Source organism: Colossoma macropomum, unplaced genomic scaffold (assembly GCF_904425465.1).
Source record: "Colossoma macropomum unplaced genomic scaffold, Colossoma_macropomum, whole genome shotgun sequence".
Taxonomy (NCBI): Eukaryota; Metazoa; Chordata; class Actinopteri; order Characiformes; family Serrasalmidae; genus Colossoma; species Colossoma macropomum.
In genome coordinates, this window is record NW_023494793.1 from 10,025,184 (window position 1) to 10,047,438 (window position 22,255).

The 22,255-nt window shown below is 40.1% G+C and overlaps 1 protein-coding gene across 1 annotated transcript in view; it reads left to right on the top strand.

The window, feature by feature from the left end:
* Positions 1-22,255, top strand: part of gpat2 (glycerol-3-phosphate acyltransferase 2, mitochondrial) — a 59,242-nt gene that overhangs the window by 30,442 nt on the left and 6,545 nt on the right. Inside the window, exons 10-19 of the mRNA XM_036579710.1 lie at positions 1,771-1,956; positions 3,638-3,736; positions 4,683-4,765; positions 8,931-9,049; positions 9,145-9,215; positions 11,807-12,071; positions 12,459-12,601; positions 14,057-14,134; positions 14,828-14,953; positions 18,948-19,068. Of these exons, the coding sequence (XP_036435603.1) occupies positions 1,771-1,956; positions 3,638-3,736; positions 4,683-4,765; positions 8,931-9,049; positions 9,145-9,215; positions 11,807-12,071; positions 12,459-12,601; positions 14,057-14,134; positions 14,828-14,953; positions 18,948-19,068 (1,291 nt within the window). The remainder of the gene's footprint in view (positions 1-1,770; positions 1,957-3,637; positions 3,737-4,682; positions 4,766-8,930; positions 9,050-9,144; positions 9,216-11,806; positions 12,072-12,458; positions 12,602-14,056; positions 14,135-14,827; positions 14,954-18,947; positions 19,069-22,255) is intronic.

The following is a 22,255-nucleotide window of genomic DNA, read 5'->3' on the forward strand; positions in this document are numbered from 1 at the left end:
CTATGACTTGTGACTCAACTTGGGCTTGCACTTAAGTGACTCATGACTCAAGACTTGAGACTAAACTTTAAGCAAAATTCAGAGAAAATACAAGCGTGAAACTTTCCCACCTTGCTTTTGTTATTTTGCCTTTCAGTTTTACTACACTCATGCGCACTGTTGAGGTTTGAGGGCACTGTATTATGGTTGTTGTAGTGAATTTATGTTATTACTTTGCCAAGTACTGCAATGCAGAATGGTCTTTTTCTTTTCTTCTTTCTTTTTAATAAATAAACTATCTGCAATGAATGCCAAGTACTTCACTGGCATTCCAGTCCATTCTTTGGGAAAAGGGAACAAAACCGTCCGGGCACTGTCCCAGAAGGACTCATCAGACCAGGCAACCTTCTTCAGTTGCTTCAAGGTCCAGTACCAACACTTGCATGCCCATTATTTGATGGCAGACGGGGGTTAGCATGGAGTTAGCAACAGTCTGATTGGTGTGCAGCTGCGCAGGAGGTACACATTTATCCCTTAACCTTTATTAAATCTTTAAAAATTTCTATGACTTGTGCCCCAATAGCCCTTCTGTCAGTTCGGACAAGACGGGATGGCCTTTGTTGTCCTCAACGATGAGCAGTGGGGTCCCAACACCTTGTCGCTGGTTCATGTTTTGTCCCTTCTCAGACACTGTCTGACCAGCAGCTTTCCACCAGCCTTGACGTTATGTAGATGTTCCGACCCAGTCATCTGGCCATAGCGATTTAGGCCTTGTCAAATTCGCTCATGTCTTCATGCCTCCCTATTTATCCTTCATCCAACACTGACTACAAGAACCAGCTGTTCCTGTACCGTCTAATATATCCCAGACCTTGACATGCACTACTGTTACGAGAAAATCAACATAATGAACCATAATGTTTTGGCTTATCAGTGTATATAGTTAACGGTATATCGCGGCTTTTACGATAAAACCTTGTATCTCTATTTTTGGCGTTTTTAAGTTTTTGACATAATTTGGAAATGCCTGTTGCCCTTTACATTGTGTATGAATTTCATGATGAATGGACCAAAAGAAACGGCCAAAAATGACTTCGGGGGGAAAAAACTTTTAAAAGAAAAGGTTTTTTTCTTCTCCTGTAAAGTCGTCATTTCGGAGATACAAGGTTTTGTTCCAACAACAGCGAGATATATATGTGTGCGTATGTATATATATGTTGTGCGTTGCCAGTGTTTGCCTTCATTTTTTTTTGTGTTTCAGTGATCACTCACAAAAGTAATGCTTGTGCAATTCTATTTGACTGTCGGTTTAGTTTGGATAATGGACTACAGCCTATATAGGCTTTCTCTCTAATTGATTTCATGACGTTAAGGTTCTGTAGCTCAGTTCAATAGAAATCTAGTTTTTGCCCCCTATACAGAAGGACCATGGATGGGGAAAAGAAATGCTTCAGTCCCTCATACTTCTCTTTCCTTCCATTTCTCTCTTTTTTTCACTTTCTCTGTGCCTCTCTCTGACAAATATTTTCCAATCCATGTTTAATCTTCTTTTTATAGGACTTCTTTTACAGTTATTGCTCCTCACTTCTCTTGTCCTCAATCGACCATAATTCCTCTCAGCATCATAAACCCGTCCAGATCTGTGACGTTTTATATCAGCTTCAGCAGACAGCCCTCTCACAGCCCACTATATTGCACATAAACTTTCCTCTTCTCTCTCTCTCTCTCTCTCTCTCTCTCTCTGACTCTCTCTCTCTGACTCTCTCTCTCTCTCTCTCTCTGACTCTGTAGCTGATTGGTGAGCTGCTGAGGGCAGGAGAGTCGCTCAGCCTTTGTGTTTGTGTGGAGAGTGGACATGGAGGTCAGTGGCTGGCTCGCGTCCGGCAGGCGGTCACCCAGGGCCTGGTGCCCGACGTCAGCCTGGTGCCAGTTGGAATCTCATATGACTGTCCACCACAGCAGGACACACTGCCTGAGGTACTGCAAACTCCAAGAAGTACTTAAGAATCAATGGTATTTAATAGTAGCATTTATTCAGAATTGGTCTTACTTTCCTTGTAAGATCACTTGGTCTTGGTAGTAGCTCACACAGAGACAAACACAGTGATCAGTAATTAAATAAGTTGATGAATAATTATTAAGTGTACATGTTTGGGCACCCCTGGCCAAATTACGTATTTTTTTGAAGTGAGAAGTCCCTCTGCAGCAGACTGTTTTTAAAAAATAGCACTTTCTATGAATGTTGATGCCTAAGCAGCTGGCTGAGGAACTGACAATTAATTTAATCTGAAAACAATTAATGCCTACAAAGCAGCGTTAGGCAATAAAAAGATATCAAAGTTTCCACTGTTTGAAATGTCATTAAGAAGTTAAGGGGAACTGTGGAAGTGACCTGGAAGACCATCAAAACTGAGACAGAACTGCTCATATGCTGCCTGGAAATGCAAAGCAAAACCCCCATATGACAAAGGACCTGCAGGAAGGTTTAGCTAACACTATGGTGGTGTACCGATCTACTGTACAGCATTGGGTTGCTTGTACAAACATAATCTGCACGGAAAAGTGATCAGAAGGAAGCTTCATCTGTGACTTTAAAGTCAATGTCTGAGGAATACAAAACATCTAGATAGATGCATTTTGGAAACACGTGCTGGGCTGATGGAGTCAAACTAAAACCCTCTGGCTACAATCACCAAAGGTATGTTTGGAGAAAAAGGGAACAGCATTTGATGAAAAGAACGCCTTGTCGAGTGTTGAGTATGGGCGTGGATCTATTATGCTTTGTTGTGGAAATTTTTAGTGGAGAGGAAATTAATTCTACAGAAAGATAACAACCCCAAGCACACTGTTGAGAAGATCAGGATGTACTTATCAAACAAAGAACTTAGTGGTCTTCACCTATAATCAGAACATGGGATTTGAACCAGTTGAACACTGTAATGTGAATGGAGCCTGATGCACTCAGCTCAGTTCAGGAAGGGGTTGGTCATTTCGTGACTGCAGAGGTTTAAAATAGGAATGTTTTGTTCCAATCATGGCAGTGATTTGGTTGCTGTTTGGCTTGACACTCCTCAGTTGTGCTCAGCAGAAATGAACTCAGGATGCACGGCCTCGGGAATGTTCTTCTGCTCATCAGAGCAAACAATCGCAAATACCTTTTACGCAAACCCCACGTTTCCCAAATAGCTGTTGTTTTGACCTCTCATTGTGAAATGTGTCGGAACATCAGTAACAACAGCAAAATAATCATCATCTGCTGGACAAACGGAGAGAGACACTGAGTTTATTTCAGCTGTCAGTGCTACAGTATGATCTGTGCTGTTCTGCTGATATTTCAGTAAGTCATACATAATTAATTCCTAAATAAAGAATGGTCAGGACTGCAAATGTGCCATTCCGTGAGCATGTGGAAATGAGGCTTCTTGGTATTCCTGTTTTTCAGGGAGAGAGAGAGAGACAGACAGAATCTAAAACTGTCCTAATGTTCCTCTCTAATAGTTGTCAGTTATTATGATGATTAGAGTGGCTAATTTCTCCACTAATGGCCGTTCACCATTAGAGCCTTATGAAGATGAGAACTGTTTTCTCTGTTCTGAGACTGACTCACTGTGTGTGTGTGTGTGTGTGTGTGTGTGTGTGTGTGTGTGTGTCCGTCCAGGCAAGCGTGCGGTCTGTTCTGCGGTTTGTGTTCTCCCTTCTGAGTGGTGATCACAGAGGAGGTGTGAGGATCCATTTTGCTCAGCCTTTCTCTCTGACGGTATGACTCACACACACACACACACACACACACACACACACACACACACACACACACAGCAGCTGGAGTTCAGGTGTAAGGCATGTGGAAGACCACTTGAGTCAAAATAAGAAAAAAAAAGTTTGGTCAAAGTGGCAACTTTGTTTGCTCACTTGGTCTCTCACACTCGCTCTCCTTCTGTCTCTCTCTTTCTTTATGTCTTTCTTTTGTGCTCTTTTCTTTGTCTCTCCTTCTCTCTTATGTTTTGTCTTTCTGTTTCTCTGCCTTTATCTCTCTTTGTTTTCCTGCTTAATCTTTTCTTTCTTACCCTCTCTGCCTCCATCTGTCTTTCTCTTTCTTAATCTGTTTCTTACCTTTCTTCTGTGTCTCTGTCTTTCTTTCTGTCTATCTATTTCTCTCCCTCTCATGCTCTCTTTGTCTTCCTTTTGTCTCCCTCATCATCTGTCTATTTATGTATCTCTTTGTCTTTCTTCTTCGCTATCTCTGATCGTTTCTCTCTCTCTCACACACACTGTCTCTCTCTCTCTTTCTCTCTCTCTCTCTCTCTTTCATTCTTAATTGGTCTCTTTCTCTCATTTGTTTATCTTCATTTGTTAGTTTATTCTTTACATTCTCTAACATTGTTTATCTCTCTTTTTCCTGTCTTCTCTTGTTCTCTCACTCTTTCTCACTCTGTATTCCTGCCTTTTCTTTATTACAATATTTGTGTGTGTATCTGTGTCTCTCCCTCTCTCTCTCTCCCTCTTTATGTGTCGCTGTCCAAAGAAAAACTTTATAGGAAAAAACACTCTTACCTTTCAATGTAAGTTAATGTAAAGACATTTTATTCCCGGTGATTTTAGAGCATTTCTATTGGTTCATTCATCATGAACCTATCTATCTATACATCCATCCATCCATCTATCTGTCTTTGACACTCTCTCCATTTCTCTCCACCTGGGAATAGGAGATGTGTGACAGTGGGAAATGTCGTGTGGATGGACGGTGCCCCCTGCAGGAGCTTCTGTTACCTGTCATCCAGCACAACAGGTTTACATTCTGATCAGCCCAGTATCTCTCTCTCTCTGCCTGTCTGCCTCTCTCTCTCTCCCCCTCTCTCTCTCTCCCTTTCTCTTCTACATCCAAATTGACAGTTTATTACATTATAATGTCCTTTGTCTACACTCACTATTTTATTATATGGTCGACTATGGTAGACGAGCTACAGTCTCTAACTGAACACCTACAAGGTGGAACAAGCAAGGGGTTTCTGATAAAGTGGCCAATGCGTGACCACAGCAACACTGACACACTCATACCAGCGCCACATGCTCTACCATGTCAGGGACACTGCTGTGCAGCGAATTAACTACCACCCAAATAATATCTGGTCAACAGCGGTCCTGCTTGTCCTTTACCACTGACAGACAAGGTAAAGCTAATAAATTGTGCAGCAACCGAGGGACTACACTCTCTCTTTCTCTCACTCCCTTATCCTCTCTTTGACTATCCTCTTTTTGCCCAACTCTCATCTGTCCCTGTCCTTGCATGCATGCATCCACCCATCTATCCTCTGCGCAGTTAACTGTCCATCAAATTTATTTCTATGTCCTCTATCTATCTATCTGTCTGTCTGTCTGTCTGTCTGTCTTTCTGTCACGCTCTGTAGATCTCCACATCTCTCTTCTCTTACTATCTCATCTCATATTTAAGGCATCCAGCCACAAACATTTCAACTCTTCTTCCCAAGCTGCTTGTATGACTTGAGTCGATGGCAGACTGTATAATGATAAAATATAGAAATTAGGTACCTAGTTTGTTTCCAAGAGTCCAATTTGTTTAAGGTTGCAACTTCACAGTTAGTGAGATACATAAATAATATCTAATTTAAAGATACCTAGAATTTGGTATTTGGTAGTCCAGATCCTGTAGTTGCTGAAAGATGCAAAGACAGTGTTTATAAGTTTTCAGTACTTTGTAATGAGCACTAGAGGTGGCAGAAGTGCACAAGATGCACTTAAAGTAAAAAAAGTAAAAGTATTTACTTATGATGCATTTCTAGTTCAAATATTGAAAGAAGGTGTTCTTTTTTGAGTGGTAATTAGATGCACACAACCATGACATTGAGTGAAAATAATTGTTTATGGTAGACCTGCATGCATCATCTGCAAAGTTGTACAAACAACAATTTTTCTTGTTGTTGTTTTTTATTTATTTATTTTCTTAATAGAGCATATGCCAGGAATTGTTTTTGAACCAGTAGTTCTTGGAAGTAATGCAGTTTATGAGGATTTTTTCCGATGTGTTTGCACCTTCCGGAATGCACACTGTCTTACCACTATCTCTTCGGATTCTGTGATCCACCTCATCTGCTGCTTCTCTTTACATTGTTCTTTGGTAGCTGTGAAAACAGCCAATCACAGGTGACCTGTAAAAATGTGAAAACCCCATTCTGGTGACATATCCAGTAGGATTTCAAATTGCTAACAATTTAGTGCTGTATAAGGTGCCTGAACAGAAGTTGTCTGTAAGATAAATAAAAATGTAGAGTAACGAGTCTGGTTTGAAAATCTAGTGAGTAAAAAGTATTTTTCTTTTGAAATATAATGAAAAGTAAACGTATTACATGACAGAAATACTCAAGAAAAGTATTGATGGGTAAAAAAAATGTATACTAAGTCAGTATCAAAGTACTTATGCTTTGTTACCTCCCACCCCTGATGAGCACAAATTATGATGGGTGAATGAATGTTCCTGAAAGTTGTCCCTCAGCAGTCCGTGGTTGCTTGGCAACAATAGCATACTCCAGGGCCCATGTCCAAAAAGCTCCTTAGAGTAGAATTGCTGATTTAGGATTCCTCTCTTGTTTACTTTCACTTTACTGACTGAAGCAGATTCTAGATCAGCGCCCCTAATCTGAGATGCTGTGTGAATACAGGCCCTGAACTACATCTTGGTGGAAGAATTAGTTATTGTGAATATTATTGATTATAACATGGTCAATAATATATTTAGAATAATATATAACATTTAAACATATGGTGATGCTTTTATGCCTTTTTATAAAAGAGGCCATGTCTTCTAGTGACTCTATATTGCGTCATGCCATACCTGTAATAAAGTCACAGTAACACACGTCCTCTTATAGCTTATTGCCTTATCATAAACTAGCATTCATTCAGTTTACTCAGTATGTCTTTTAGGAAAAAACAAAATAATTAAACAATGAAAATAAATATACTGTACTGTACTATACTCTGTTTACACTTTTGTCAACTCTGGTGAAATGATGAACTATGGTGTTGTAGATATGAGCATCATATTAGGATCATTTACATTTAGAGTATTAGAATCATGCATGTATTTACAGTAAAAATAAAAAAAACCTTTATATTACTGAACTGAACTTTTGAACATTTTCTCATATTTCACACTTATTAACTTGACACATTTTACATATTTAACTCTGCCTCGCATTCTCCGTCTCTTCAGCATGTAGTCACTGGCTGAAATCTCTGAATCTCTGGCTCACTCACGCATCAGACTGTCAGAGCATTATGTGTTTGTTTGCTCTGCGCAAGAATATAGATGCGCTTGACTCTTTTGGAGCGCGATCTTCTCCCGTAGGAGCAGCTGTCAATCAGCCGCACAGCTCTGGCCTGTGTTCAGTGGGGATGGCAGAAGAAAAGGTTGCAGGCCTTCACTACTTCTCATTTTTCTCTATTTTGCGACTGTACAGTTATCTGTGTGTGCGCATGTGAGAATTACTGCTGAGCTTTCACAGTGTGCGGAAAGCATTTAGGAAACCTCAGCGTTTTTTATTCAAACGGTTGGTGGTACCGCATTGTTATTAATTAATGTTTTAGGATCTTTCACTCTGCCGAGGGACTAAAGCCTTTGACAGAAACACAACTGCTATTCAATAGAAGCTGTAGAGAGTGGAGATGCATACATATCATTTTGTGTGTGTGTGTGTGTGTTTGTGTGTGTGTGTTTGTGTTTCCTAATCTGCCTTTTCAGGAGCAGCAAAATGGTTACGCTCTGTTTCATTTTTTAAAATGAAAAGAAAATTATTACACACGCTTCCCCAGGTAAACAATGCATGCGTACCCCACTGTCCACGTGATATAAAGGAAAATGGGACTCATCGGACCAGACAACCTTTTTCCATTGCTCCAGTGTCCGTTTCCAACACTCAAATTCCCATTGTAGTACTTGCAACTTTGGATAGAGGTTAGCCTGGACACTGACCATTCTGTAGCTTCGCACCTTCATACGCAGCGAATGTTTCACCCCAGTCATCTGGCCATAACATTTTCGAACTTGTCAAACTCTCAGGTCTTCACCTGTGCCCATTTCTCCTGTATCCAACACATCAGCCATGAAAACCAGTTGTTCGCTTATGCCAGACCTTCACGGGTGCCATAATAAGAGATTAGACAGAAGATAATTCACTTGCATAAGGAAGGGGCAAATAAATAAAACATTAAATTAAAAAGATCATTTTCAGAGGAGATAGGACTACTAATCTACCTGGTAGATCACCACAACTGCCACCATCAGATAAACAGTTCTTACAGCTCTCATCCTTGAGAGAGAGGAGAAAATCAAGCTCCACTCTTGATTCTGATCTGAAAAAATCCTTACACTGTGAGAAGACGGTTCAGTGCTGTGAGCCTGAAAGGATGTGTAGCTGTCAAGAAGCTCTTACTTGGACTTCTCAGAAGTCCCGACTTCAACATCAGTGAGTGTGTTGTGGATTTTTCGAAATGTGAGAAGCAGAAAATGCAACCAACTTCTAAGACTGAACTTTAGAGGATGTGAAAAAATATCCCTACAGGTTTCTCTGAGAAACTGAAAGTGAGTCTCCTGAAAAGAATGGAAGCTGTAATAAAGGTAAAGAGTGACGCACTGAATGCTGAAAAAACTTATAATACACTTTAGGCTTCTGTGTACTTTTCTGCTGAACTGAATGAATAACTTGTACTTAATGGCCGTTTGACTGGAAACTAAATAAATGAAAGGTGGTATGTAAATTGTGCAGAGTACTTTGTGTGCTTACATATATATAATACACCTCACAGCCTGACATGGTATAAAGTAAACATGTATGTCTCACACATTTCAGCAACATGACTGTTGTATTTAAAAGCCTGTAACATGCATCAGTAGTGTGCTGTAGCTTGCCTTCATTTTCTTTCCTTCTGTCCCTCAGGATGGACTCTATATTTGGGCAGAAGGACGTATCTTGGCTGTTGCCCCCAACCTACCTGCCAGAATTGCCACATGCTGAGAGGGAAATGACCATCGCTTTGACACTGCACCTTATCCACTGTGAGACACACACACACACACACACACACACACACACACATACACACAAGGCGTCACTGATGCATTATTTGTGTGATTGTTTATTTCTCTCACAGCGGTCACCAGCAGCATGGCTGTGATGTCCACTGGTATAGTGTCCTGTCTGATTCTGCACAAGCATCGCAGGGTGGGTGAGCTCTGCTGTTTGGCATTACAAAGTCTGATTCCTCTGAATGGCTCTGCTACACATTGTCTCTATGATGGATTGGTATTGTTCTACATTAGTCTCTATAACTTTCGTATTTGGTGGTTTGTTTTATTTATTTATTTATTTATTTATTGACAGAGTGTAAAAAAGGTCCATAAAACCTACAAGCCTCCATTTGTAGTTGAACAATATAAATCTCTCTACTCATTTTCTCTCTGCTTCTGCGTTCCTGTTTCTCTTTCATTCCCTCTGTCTGTTCTCCCTTTCCTCTATCTGTCTCTCTGTATCTACACTTTATGGCCGAAAAGTATATGGACACCCTTGTAATTCATGGGTTTGACCCATTGCAATCAGGTACATAGAATCAAGCATACAGTCATTCAGTCTTTATAAACACACAGTGGAGATGAAATGGGTCACAGGAAAGAGTTCAGTGACGCTGTCATAGGATGAAACCTTTCCATTGAGTCAGTTTGATTTCTGCTAGAGCTGCCCCGGTCGACTGGAAGTTATTGTAAGCTGGTATTGTAAAGTGAAAATGTATACGAGCAACAACAGCTCAGCCATAGACCACAATCTGACAGTTACAGCCAACACCAGCTTTACCTAATAAGTGACTTTAGCAGCTGCTTAAGGCCTCACAGCCACCAGGGGGCTCCTAACAACTTCTAGGTTATTACTTTACCATTATGTTGTCTACGATGCTGATAGGGAAAAAGCAACTGACTAATCAACGTAGAAAAAATTGAATAAACTCAGTAATGGAAATAAAAAAGACAAAGATTAAAAGTATGTTTTGGTTTTGTGTTGTTACTGTTATGCATCTTATGTCCATTTATTGAAGTAACGTTTTACCATCTTTGCTGTGTACTAGTATAGACTAAAAAACATAATATAAACGAAAACACTGACTAATTTTGCTCTGCTTTAAGATTTAGCTCAGTTGTACATCTCTGGCTGTAAAAAGTGGAAAAGTTTCTTGTAAAATGTCTCTCAACATTTAACTTTTTACGAGGCTGAAGCCAGCTTCTCATTCACCAGCTTCTTGGTCACATTGTCCAGTTCCACCTTAAATGGTGCCTGAAGTGCCAGAATTTAACTGCTGTACCATGTGGAACAGGAAAATTTGACTTCAGCTTTTTGGTGTTTGACAGTTTCTTGCTGCAGATTAAATGTATCAGCAAACCAGCTGGAGTGCTTATAAATGCAAATACGTCCATTTGTCTCCTAAAATTATAGATGTTCGTCTTAAATATTTTCCTTTGCTCTTTCTACTAGTAGCTAGACGGGGCTGTTTTCTGTGTTGCTATGGTGACCAGCAGTCTGTGCGCCAACCTTCAGGGTTGACTACATTAACTCCAGCGTTTAAGACCATTTATTCCTAAAACTGTGTTTGATCGATCGGCAGAGCTTCATTTTACAGCAGTGGAGGATTATTTTATTATTACCTACAACCTAATTCTACTGTGAAGCCGCAACAGCGCAGTAAAAGAGCCGCATGTTGTCGACCCCTGGCTTAGTTTCAATGAAAGAAAATGTTAATTTCAATTCTGCAGAATCATGTGCTTCAGACTTTGCAGCAGCCATTAGGGGAAGGCCTTTTCAGCATATTGAAACCCCTATGCACACAGGAAGCTCCACAGTTTGTTATTGTTGGAACTTGACTTGCATTCATAGAGCCTGGACCCATTCCACACCTTTGAGACAAGACGGAACGCCGACTGTTGGCAAGGCCTTACCACCCAGCATCCTTTCGTGCATTTGGAACAGCTCCCAAGTTTGGCATAAGCCAGAGATAAAGTTAAGCAGTGATCAGTCACAATTACACCATAAATGATGAGAGGGATGTAGAGGGATACAGAACGTAACTGCTGTACCATTTAAGGAGGAACAGAAACCATTCCAGCCTGACTGGATCAGGCTTCAAGGTTACGAAGGTGGGTCAAGTTCAGTTTAAGCTTAAGTTTCTATACCCATGCAGACTTCTAGTGTCCATATACTTTTGGAAATGCAGTCTTTTTATCCATGTAAATTCCTGTGTGCTTTCCCTCCTCAGTTTATCTCTGTGACTGTCTGTGTTTCTGCTCTGTCTGTCTGTCTGTCTGTCTTGAAAACCTCTAAACTAATTCAGTAAGCTTTATTAGCTTGATCGTATTTACTTACAGAATTCCCAAAGCATCATCGCAATAAGAAAAGTGAACATTAAGAGATTTAAAAAGTCTCAGTTTCAATTATGAAAAAGGAGCTAAGGAGCTTTAAACGATCAAATTATTACGTTTTTTAATGTTCTCTCTCAATCTTCCTCTGTTTGTCTCTCCCCTTCCTCTCTCTCTCTCTCTCTCTCTCTCTCTCTCTCTCTCTCTCTCTCAAATTGCTGTCTCTCACCCCTCATTCTCTCTCTCCCCTCTTTCCCCTCTCCTTCCCCCTCTTTTTTCTCTCTCTCTGTCATACCTCTCACTCTTTTGCTTCCCTTCCTCTCTCTGTCTCTCTCACTGCCCTCTCTCTCTCTCTCTCTCTCTCTCTCTCTCTCTCTTTCTCTCTCTTTCTCTTTCTCTGTCTCTCTCTCTCAGGGTGTGCGTCTCTCTATGTTGTGTAAAGATGTGTGTTGGCTTCTGGAGGAGGTCTTGTTCAGGAACTTTGATGTAGGTTTTGGGGGCAGTTTGGTGGAGGTGGTGTATTTCTCACTCTCTCTCCTGCGCCCCCACCTGCTGCTGGCCGCAGCGCCACCTGCAGGAGACCCTGTGCTGACGGCCCGGCCGGAACCGAACGCCCTGCTTGCGCTCTGCCAGCAGTGCGAGCTGCTCACACAGGTCTTCGTCCACGAGGCAGTGGGAGGTGAGGGGCTGTGCGACAGGGTTGATGAGCTGTGTTAATTGTGGAAAAAGTCAACATTCCAATGTGTCATTTACTTAACAACAGTGGTGCTCTATGGTTCTCTCTACAGCTGTGTATCACTCATTTACTTCACACTGTCGTTCTTGAAGATGCTTAAAGATTTGCAATATGACCATGGACCTTTTTCCTATACCCGAATAGTGATTTCAGTATTTAAATACTGGCTCTACAAGCAGTTACCTGAGCACTCGTGCACATCCTTAGTTACTGAGGATAAAAACAGAGGTAGACGAACCGAGTAGCTGCAGTAATACACAGCTCAGCGCCCCTATTACAAGACTGTGTGTGTGTGTGTGTGTGTGTGTGTGTGTGTGTGTGTATCTGTAGCGTGTGCAGTCTCTGCCATGCTGAGAGAGGTTGCAGGTTGCGGAGGAGGAGGAGAGATGGAGTTTGATGTTGCTCTGGGTCAAGAGGAACTGACTGAGAAAAGCCTGCAGCTCACACACCTACTGCCTGTGGGATTAATACCAGTGAGAAACACACACGCACACACAGAGTGAGGAGCTTCACCCGCTGACACAGTTACACACATACGCTCAGTACATCACAATTGTGTTCTGATCACTCACAGTCTTTACCTTCACTGCCATCATACATCCGAATACCTCTTTCTCTTTTTTCTCTCTCTCACTCTTTCTCGTTCAGTTGCTCTTTCTCACTCTCTCTCTCTTTCTCTCTCTGTCTCATAAAGAAGAAACAACAGGAATGGACATCAAGAAATGAGACTCACTGAAGGCGGCCGGTCTGTACGGCCAGGCTGCGTTCAGTGAATCTGTGCTGTGATGTTTCTATAGCGGCCGGTCTGTACGGCCAGGCTGCGTTCAGTGAATCTGTGCTGTGATGTTTCTATAGCGGCCGGTCTGTACGGCCAGGCTGCGTTCAGTGAGTCTGTGATGTTTCTATAGCGGCCGGTCTGTACGGCCAGGCTGCGTTCAGTGAGTCTGTGATGTTTCTATAGCGGCCGGTCTGTACGGCCAGGCTGCGTTCAGTGAGTCTCTACCTTGTCAGCAGGGTTCTGTTTAACATCAGTCACTGTGCTCAGGCCAGATAGCGCTGCATTTTGCTGTGTGTGTGTCTGTGTGTTTAGTGGGTGATGTGGTTTTGTTTTTGAACTGTTATAATTTGGTTTGGTCTGATTGAGGGAACTCTTTTCTCTCTTTCTCCCTCTCTCTCTCTCTCTCACACACACACACACACACACTCACTCACTCACACACACACACACACACTCTCTCCCTTTCTCTTTCACTCACACTCTCTCTCTCTCTCTCTCTCTCTCTCTCTCTCTCTCTCTCTCTCTCTCTCTCTGTGTGTGTGTGTTGAAGGGTTCTTCACCGTCAGGGTCAGAATGTTATTACAGATGGTGAATTTTACTCACACATCAGTAAATAAACACTTAATTCAGCTCTGAACATCAACGAGAACAAAACCAACAAATACAGTATACACATACAATACACATATACAGTATATAACACATACAGTATACAGCATACACATTGATATACTCATACAGTATACACATACAATACACATATACAGTATATAACATACAGTACACACATACAATATACATATGCAGTATATACATTCAATATACAAAATATCATACATACTGTAAAACACAGTATATACATGCAATATACAACAGAATACAGACAGCTGGACTCATTTTCTGCTAATATCTCTGATCTCTCTGTCTCCATTCTCTTTCTCTACCTCTTTCCTTTTTTCTCTTTCTCTGTTTTTCATTCATTTTGTCTCTCTCTATATATTTCTCTCTCTCTCTTTCTCTTTGGTTCTTTCTCTTCCTTTCTTTCTGCCTTTATTCTGTCTCTCTCTTGCTTCCTTTTTCTTTTACTCTTTCTTTGTTTGTGTGTGTGTCTCTCTCTCTCTCTCTATGTAACCTCCCATCCCCCCTTTAGCCGTGTCAGACAGCTCATAGCTTTGCTCTGGATGCGGTGGACAGTATGGTGCGCTGTGGAATTCTCATCATGGAGGAGGTCAGATATAAATCACACACAAACCACAAACACACACACACACACACACACACACACACACACACACACACACACACAAGCCCATTTAAGCCCTAGCAGTTACAGTAAGCCTTCAATAACAAAACTATGGTGCCCTTTTACATGAATTCTTTCTCACTTGCATCTCATTGAACCACATAGATTTTGTGGCAAGTGTGAGATTCTCAGTCTTTTCAGTGTGTTGTGTTTTGCGAAATGAAAAATTGTCCCAATTTTGTCTTTTTCATTTGAAACATATTGAAAAAATTCAGAAGTGCAGGCTCAAATCTACTGATACCTGTAACATAAATCAAATGTAAATGTTATTCATTATGTAACTAACTTTGCAATAAATTATGCAATTAAAGACTTTAATATATACAACATAGAAAATTGACATGAATAGATGTAGACTTCTAAGGGTTAAAGTCCAGCTTGTGAAAATCCAGACAGCTCAGTCTCACTACACTACAGCACTGCAGAACAGCAGCAGCAGCACTAAATCTGCCGCTCTACACTGCAGTAGTGTCCACTGGAGTCTCTGCAGGAGGCACTGTACACAGTCACAAACCACATCTTTGCTTTTAGTGCTAGAATAAAACTGAGAGACTGTTTAGCCGCATTACGTTCAGAGATTCACTTTAACATGAGTGAATCAGAGCAAGGTGTTCACAGGTGCCACAGGCAACTCCGGTGTGTGATTACTGGAGGAGGCAGGGTGTGTTATCATGGACTGCTACAGACGACCCTGACCAGAGCAGTGACTCAGACTGTGAGGAACAGGACAAACGCTCATACAAGGTACACACACACATACACACCTACTCAGTGTTTCCCACAGATTTGATTTTACTAGACTATGGAGGTGTCGGTTACATACAAAATTCATAACACTTTTTTTTTTTTTTTAATTTACGGGCTTAATTTGTGCCGCCTTGTATTTTTCTCCTGTAAAACTATATACTGTCACATAAATGTACGTTTAATGGATGGTCTGAGCTGCTGCCTCCATCAATATTTACCTGACATCTTTGTTAGCGCTGTTAAAGATGATGATTTAGATCCGTGTTTATGACTGACAGAAGAGCTATTATTGCTGGCAATAGAATTTAAGCAGGTGTCAGAATGAAGACACTGGCTAGACTCATTTTTACTCAGCTATCAAATGCTCATATGACCAAAATGCACTTCTCTAAGATAGTCATTTCTTCTGACTTGTTGTTAGTAAGTTTTAAGCTAGTTTAGGGACACCAAGCACATCTCTGTAAATTTACACACATCAATGTGCCTGAGCTATAGGGGTGCAACAGTACAGTAGGCTCATGGTTCAATATGTATCACGGTTTTTGGGCCACAGTAACAGTACGGTTTTGATATCTTATAAAAAACACATCAAACAATGATCTCTTTATTTTACTTATAGACAAATGAAACATTCTATTTAGAAAAATAGCAGCATGACTGACTAGGCCTGGTTTCTGTCTCGACTGTATGAAATCAAAAAGGGAGAAAAACATTAAAAATAAAAGCGCTTCTTAGCTTTGAAAACCTGTAGGAGCTCTGCCTTTTCCATTTTAAATGATTAAAGAGAGCTCTTCATGATGTTTCATAGAGTTCAGGAATTACTTTGCTGCTAAAATGTGTGCGGGGGGGACGTTGTATAGGCCACCGCACACCGGACGCGCCACATAACCAGGTACAAATTAATTTGTACACACTACTCGTATAAATTGAATGAAATAAGGCATTCAGCATCATTTATCACGCTTGGCATACATTTACTACCTCATCACAAACTGGCTGTTTTGGAGCTGAAAGATGCCAGCTGAAAAAGGCTAGAATAGAAACATTAGCTGAGGTAACTTAGCATGAGCATTTGTTTGTTTACCTACAAGACTGGCTGGTGAAGTCACGAGCACCACTGCACTCCGACTCTACCAGCGCCGGTGTGTGTACCTTCATTAAAAACAAAGGTAAACCTAAAAGTTTAGAAATTATCCTGTAATTGTTTAACATTATACCGTCTCCTTCTTTTACAAGAGGGACAATAGCAGATTTCCAGATCAGTATAATGTAATTTCAGAAAGATATTAATTAGTTTTAGATTTTTTATTGCAGCTATGCACTTATTTCGTAATTGTCTAAAAATCAGTCAGTCTGATTTATGACCAGTGCGTCTTGTATTTGCCCAAGCCAAATCACAGACATGTAGAAGACTAACTAGGTCCGATTCGACTATGGATTTTCACAACCTTTAACTCTATATTTTTAAAGTGTGCATGTCTATTAACAATTTCATTAAAACTATCATAATGTTTTTGAGTTTTCAACATCAGGGATAAAATAAATCCTCTCCTAATCAAATTGGAGTAAGTCATGTGTAAAAGTTTGCTCAACAAAGCACTTCAAATTCCGTCTAACCACGATGTGTATTTATATTTCTGTACTTTTTGTAATGGTCACTAATACCGTTACAAAAACTGAAGCAGTTGTATATTTAAATTTGTAAGTATTAAATCAGTTAACAATGACTTATTAGGACACTTTGTTTGGCGTAGTACAGCTGTACTAGCTGAAAAAGGTTGAAAGAATCACAAAATGCTTTAAAACCGTCAGACACTGGCTGTAACCAATTCTGGTCTCCAATTAAAATAATTTTATTGTATTTTATAGAAGACAGTAGTTGTGTTAAAGAAGAAACAGCATCACAATGAGCTGTGCGAGTTCTATAACAACCAACAGTTGAGACTGAAGAGAATTAGAGATCACTGATTCCAGAGCCTTCCACAGCCTACTAATAGACCTAGCATTGTAACATGTTTACCTGATACCTACTTTTAATATAAATTACAATGCCTCCACCCCTTTTTGGCTGTCTGATCAGTCCTAAATAAATTACATCCCTCAATATGAACTCATTTATTAAACCATGACTCTGAAAAAATCAGAACCTCAGCATCAGTATTTTTTTCGAATCCATTTTGGGAAGCAGACCACGAACATTTAAGTGAAATATACCCACGCCAGCTGTTTTTAAAATCCGCCAGAGTATTAAAAATGAAAAAACTGGCAGTAGATGGACCAAGATTTGGTAGCTCATTCCCAGCAGCATAGGAATAATTAAACATCTCTTATTAGCTGCCTTAACAGGGAGATCATATTTCTTATTCTTCTTACCAGCCATGGTACAATTTTGAAAACAATTTATAGACAGTGCTATAAAATAATCCTGCAGAACTGATTCACACATCAGTGGAATCAAATTTCCAAGGCATAACCTTAAGATTAAAGACGATGATTTTTCCTGTACCACAAAAATATTTGCACACATCCTCTGAAACTGTGCTTCAAAGAGAGGAGTAGGCAGCATCCCTCTGACCAGTGAACATAAAACGACGAGGAAAAAGTACATCATAAACAAAAGCCCAAATCCCAGTTCAAATAAGGGCACTTTCAGACCAAGACTCATCTAGTGCTCTTCAAACAAAGGCTCACTCAGACAAAAGTTCTCCCACGATATTTTGCAAAGCACTTCTAACAAAGTTTCACAAAGCACATCAAAACAGGCTCTCTCAGCGGTTCTCCAACTAGTGGCTCTCAGAGTCGTTCTCAAAACTTAGATCTGGTGCTGAGACTTGCAGAGTTCCTTCCCAAACACAAACCCAGCATGCAGGCCGAAGGTTCACAGAGGTACCCTCTAAACATGGTCTCGCACAGCTCCTCTCCAAATGCAAACCCAGTGTTTTGTCTTTTCCTAGTCAGAACATTTAGGCCCAATCCCATTTCACCCCTCGCCCCTACCACTTAGCCCTTAGCCCTCTGTTTCGCGCATTCACGTCTAGGGGTAGGGTGTCCCGATTCTTGTTGAGATGGAGGGCAACGTTTTAGGGCTACACGGCCCTCCAAACGGAAGTTTTTCAGAAACAAACTCCAGTGTTACGTGTTATGAGAAAAAAGAGAAAAAACGGTAAGATGGCGGCACGAGCGACCAAAGAAACCCACAAATGTGAGAATTTTCTCCATTTAAAAATTACAATTACCATGGTATTATCTTAGTTTAATGTCGTTTCAGTGTTTTATGGTCCTTTTCTTCATAACAAGCATAAAAATCGCTAGTAGTATGCTCATTCCGTCTTAAATGGCGCAGCAGTTACATTCTGGTGCCTCAGTCTTCAGAACTGCTGCACCATTTAAGGTGGAACTGGAAATTCGAACAAGAAGCTGGTGAATATCTGACTTCAGCTTCATATCACTGAAGAATTAGAGGTGGGTGATAATAAATAATTGTCCCCCTCTTTGAAAGCATATGATGTCCTAAACGTAACTTAAAGCCCAGCAGTGAGGAGCTGAACTTAACCCTCCTCTGCTGTCACTGCAGACTGGCCTACAGAGCAGCGCTAGTAGCTGTTAATGGAGTAATGTTCTATTTATTTTAGGGTCCCATTTTGTAGGGGAAGATTTCAACCACTACCCCTCATAACTCAGTTCCAAGTAGCAAGAAGACACTTGAAAACAAGGGGTAGGGGTAAAAATAAGAAATGTGACTGGGCCTTAGAACCTGAAAATGTATGTAAACAAAACATGCACACCTGCAGGGTAAACGGGTCTTTAGAGTCACAAACACACACACGCACAAAGGTAAACAAACACATACAAATGCAGGTAAACAAACATGCACACTTTCTGCATAGGTAAAATATTAAAATATTTTTTGCCCTATTCTCCGGCTCTCACTTTCCCTGTTCTCTTTCTCCATTCTCTCTTTCTCTCTTTCTCTCTCTCTCTCTGTCTGTAGTTGAGTCAGCCAGCTCAGTGTCCTGAGCTGCTCTTCTTCCTCTGCAGTTTACTGAGCGCCCAACTGAGGGTGCTGTGCTGGGCTATAGAAAGCCTACACCTACTGCCGTTACCACTCACAGGTTAGTTCTCTCTCACACACACACACACACACACACACACACAAAATCACAAGCGAGGGCCAAAAGACATATGCAATAGAACTGTACAAAAACTGTACTGTTTCCAAAGAAGTTGGGACACAGTGCAAAATGTAAATGAAAACCAAATACAGCGAAGTGCAAATCATCTAAACCCTGAGTGTAATTAGAAAAAGTACAAAGACAGATATTGAAACTAAGAAATTTTATGGCTTTTTAAAAATATATGCCCGTTTTGAATTTGATGCCGGCAACATGTTTCAAAAAAGTTGGGACGGGGGCATGTTTACCACTGCATTGCACAGGATTGGGTAGTAATAGGATACATGTAACAGCTTTATGTAATAAGGATACCAGAAAAAAGTAACTGTAATTTATTACTCCCCAGCACCAGTTCACGGTCTTTTATTCAGCCAGTGAGCAGAACTTTTAGTAAGTATTTATTTTTATTGTCAGAACTGAGATCTGCAGCGTTTTCCAGAAGACATGTGAACTTGCTAGATTTTAATGCTGAAGAAAATTAACATTAACTATAGTTCCAAAATGTGAAAAGAAAGCAGTCTGTTTCAGTTTCACAGAAGTGATAACAATCTTTCTCCAGTAGTTTTCAAATGATAGGTGCAAAATGTTCATTTGTGTAAATGATCATTATTTGTAACTAATACAATCAGCTCCTACTTAGTTTTTGTGTAAAATTAATGCCTTTTTAAACTCATAGTACACATTCATGTCTTTGAACTGAAACCACTGAGAGCTGATTAGGGAGCAATCATTAAATTACGATCATTAAAGTTTTTAGAATGACCTCTCTTTATAATTATTGTTGTTGAGGGGTCTCAAAATAAATTGATCTTTTGACCTCAGTATGCTTAGTAATGACCTGGATCAATTTTCATTGGTTACTTTTTTCCCTGTGTTCCTTTTCAGTCTTGCTTTGTTTTCTTGTCAGTCAGGTTTTTTTTTTTCCTGAGAAACTCTACCTTGATTTCTGAACTTTGCCACCTTTTTCACTGCCCACAAGTGTACATGCACAAATTTGTCATCTTTAGGTTTGAAATATTTTCATATATTGCCCCACTAAAGTTTGGCTGTTTCACTAAATGTGAGATCAGTGACCGTTTATGCAAGGCGCAATATTTAAATCACCAATAATCATTCTGTTTCATGAAACACTGCAGCTTTTGAGTTTGCTTTGTGTTAAATTATTGATAGAAAAAACTTGAAATGATTTTTTCTGTTGTCTTTATTTAACTATACAAGTCTAAAAAGACAGATCAGATTACATTAATATAGTAAACCTTGGGATTAGGCCGCAATTACACTTTTTAACAGGTGATCACTGTAACGGAATACATTTTTAAATAACCCTCCCAACCCCGGTGTTGCATCATCTTACTCTGTAAGCGTTTGGGAACTGAGGAGACCGACTGCTGTATTTTTGAAAGTGAAATGTTCCCCATTCTTGTTTAATATAGGATTTCAGCTGCTCAACAGTTTGGGGTCTCCTTCGTTGTATTTTTCATTCATAATGCACCAAATGTTTACAGCGGTGACAGGTTGGGAATGCAGGCAGGTCCGTTTAGCACCCGGACTCTCTTACTATGAAGACTTGATGTTGTAATACGTGCAGAATGTGGTTTGGCATTGTCTTGCTGAAATAAGCAAGTCCTTCTCTGAAAAAGACGCCGTCTGGATGGCAGCGTATGTTGCTTCAAAACTTTATATATTGTTCAGCATTAATGGTGCCTTCACAGATGTGCAAGTCACCCATGCCATGTACACTAATGCCCCCCTACCATCACAGACGCTGACTTTTGAATTGTGCACTGAAAACAAGCCGGATGGTCCCTCTCCTCTTTAGCCTTGAGGGCACAATGTGCTTGATTTCCAAAAAGAATTTCAAATTTTGCCTCAGTCCATTTTAAATGAGCTCAGACCCAGAGAAGGCGGCTGTGTTTCTGGATCCTGTTTATATATGTTTTTTTCTTTGCATTGTAGAGTTTTAACTTGCATTTGTGGATGCAGCAATGAACCGTGTTCTTGGAAGCCCATGCAGCGATTTCCACTGAAGAATCATGTCTGTTTTTAATGCAGTGCCACCTAAGGGCCCGAAGATCAAAGCCAGCCAATACTGGTTTTTGGCCTTGTCCCTTACATACAGAGATTTCTCTGGATTCTCTGAATCTTTTAATGATATGTACTGTAGATGATGAAATCCTCAAGTTCTTTAATATTTTATATTGAGAAATTTTATTCCTGAATTTTTTTTTTTTGCCTGTGCAGTCTCTCACGGAGTGGTGAACCATCTTTACTTCTGAAAGACTCTCTGAGATGTTCTTTTATACCCAATCATGTTACTGACCTGTTGTCAGTTGTTGTTTAACAATTTTACCAGTCTTTTGTTGCCCCCATCCCAACTTTTTTGAAGCATGTTGTTGGCATCACATTTAAAATGGGTAAATATAAAAATAAATAAACTTTCTCAGTTCTAACATTCAATATGTTGTCTTTGTACTATTTTCAGTGAAATAGGTACAAATGATTTGCATTCATTGCATTCTGCTTTTATTTACACTTTGCACAGCATCCCAACTTTTGGAAACAGTGTTGTATTCCGCATTCTACTTTACTGTGGTTCTCACAAGTACATCAAAGTTCTCCTTAGATCATCACAATTTTTTAGCAGATACTATCAGCATGGCAATGTTTACATGGCTGCATGTTGCCATTGGCTGTGCTAAAAGAAGTGCTAAAATTAAAACATGAAACATGCTTTTTCCTTTTAGAGACACTTTTTTGCATGTAAACACAACATTAGCTAAGGCACCACAGTGTAACTGTTGTTCCGTTTAAGGTGGAATGGAAAATTTAAATAAGAAGCTAATTTCCTCAGTGTCACTGTGTCAGTTGTTTTGTTAATTAATTTTAACCAGTTAAATATTAGATACACACTTGTTATGTTTAATATTTAAAAATGTTTACCTCTGAATATGTAAATGAAGTGGGTCATTTTCTAATGACTTAGCTACAGTGAAGTGGGCTCGTTGGTGGTGGTCATCCTCACTATAGCAATGTCTTTGGTATGTAATGTTTGCTCCTTGGGTCCCTTCCTCAACCTGTAACCACCCACCCAAAATAAAAATTCTGGCTACGCAACTTGCAGATATGG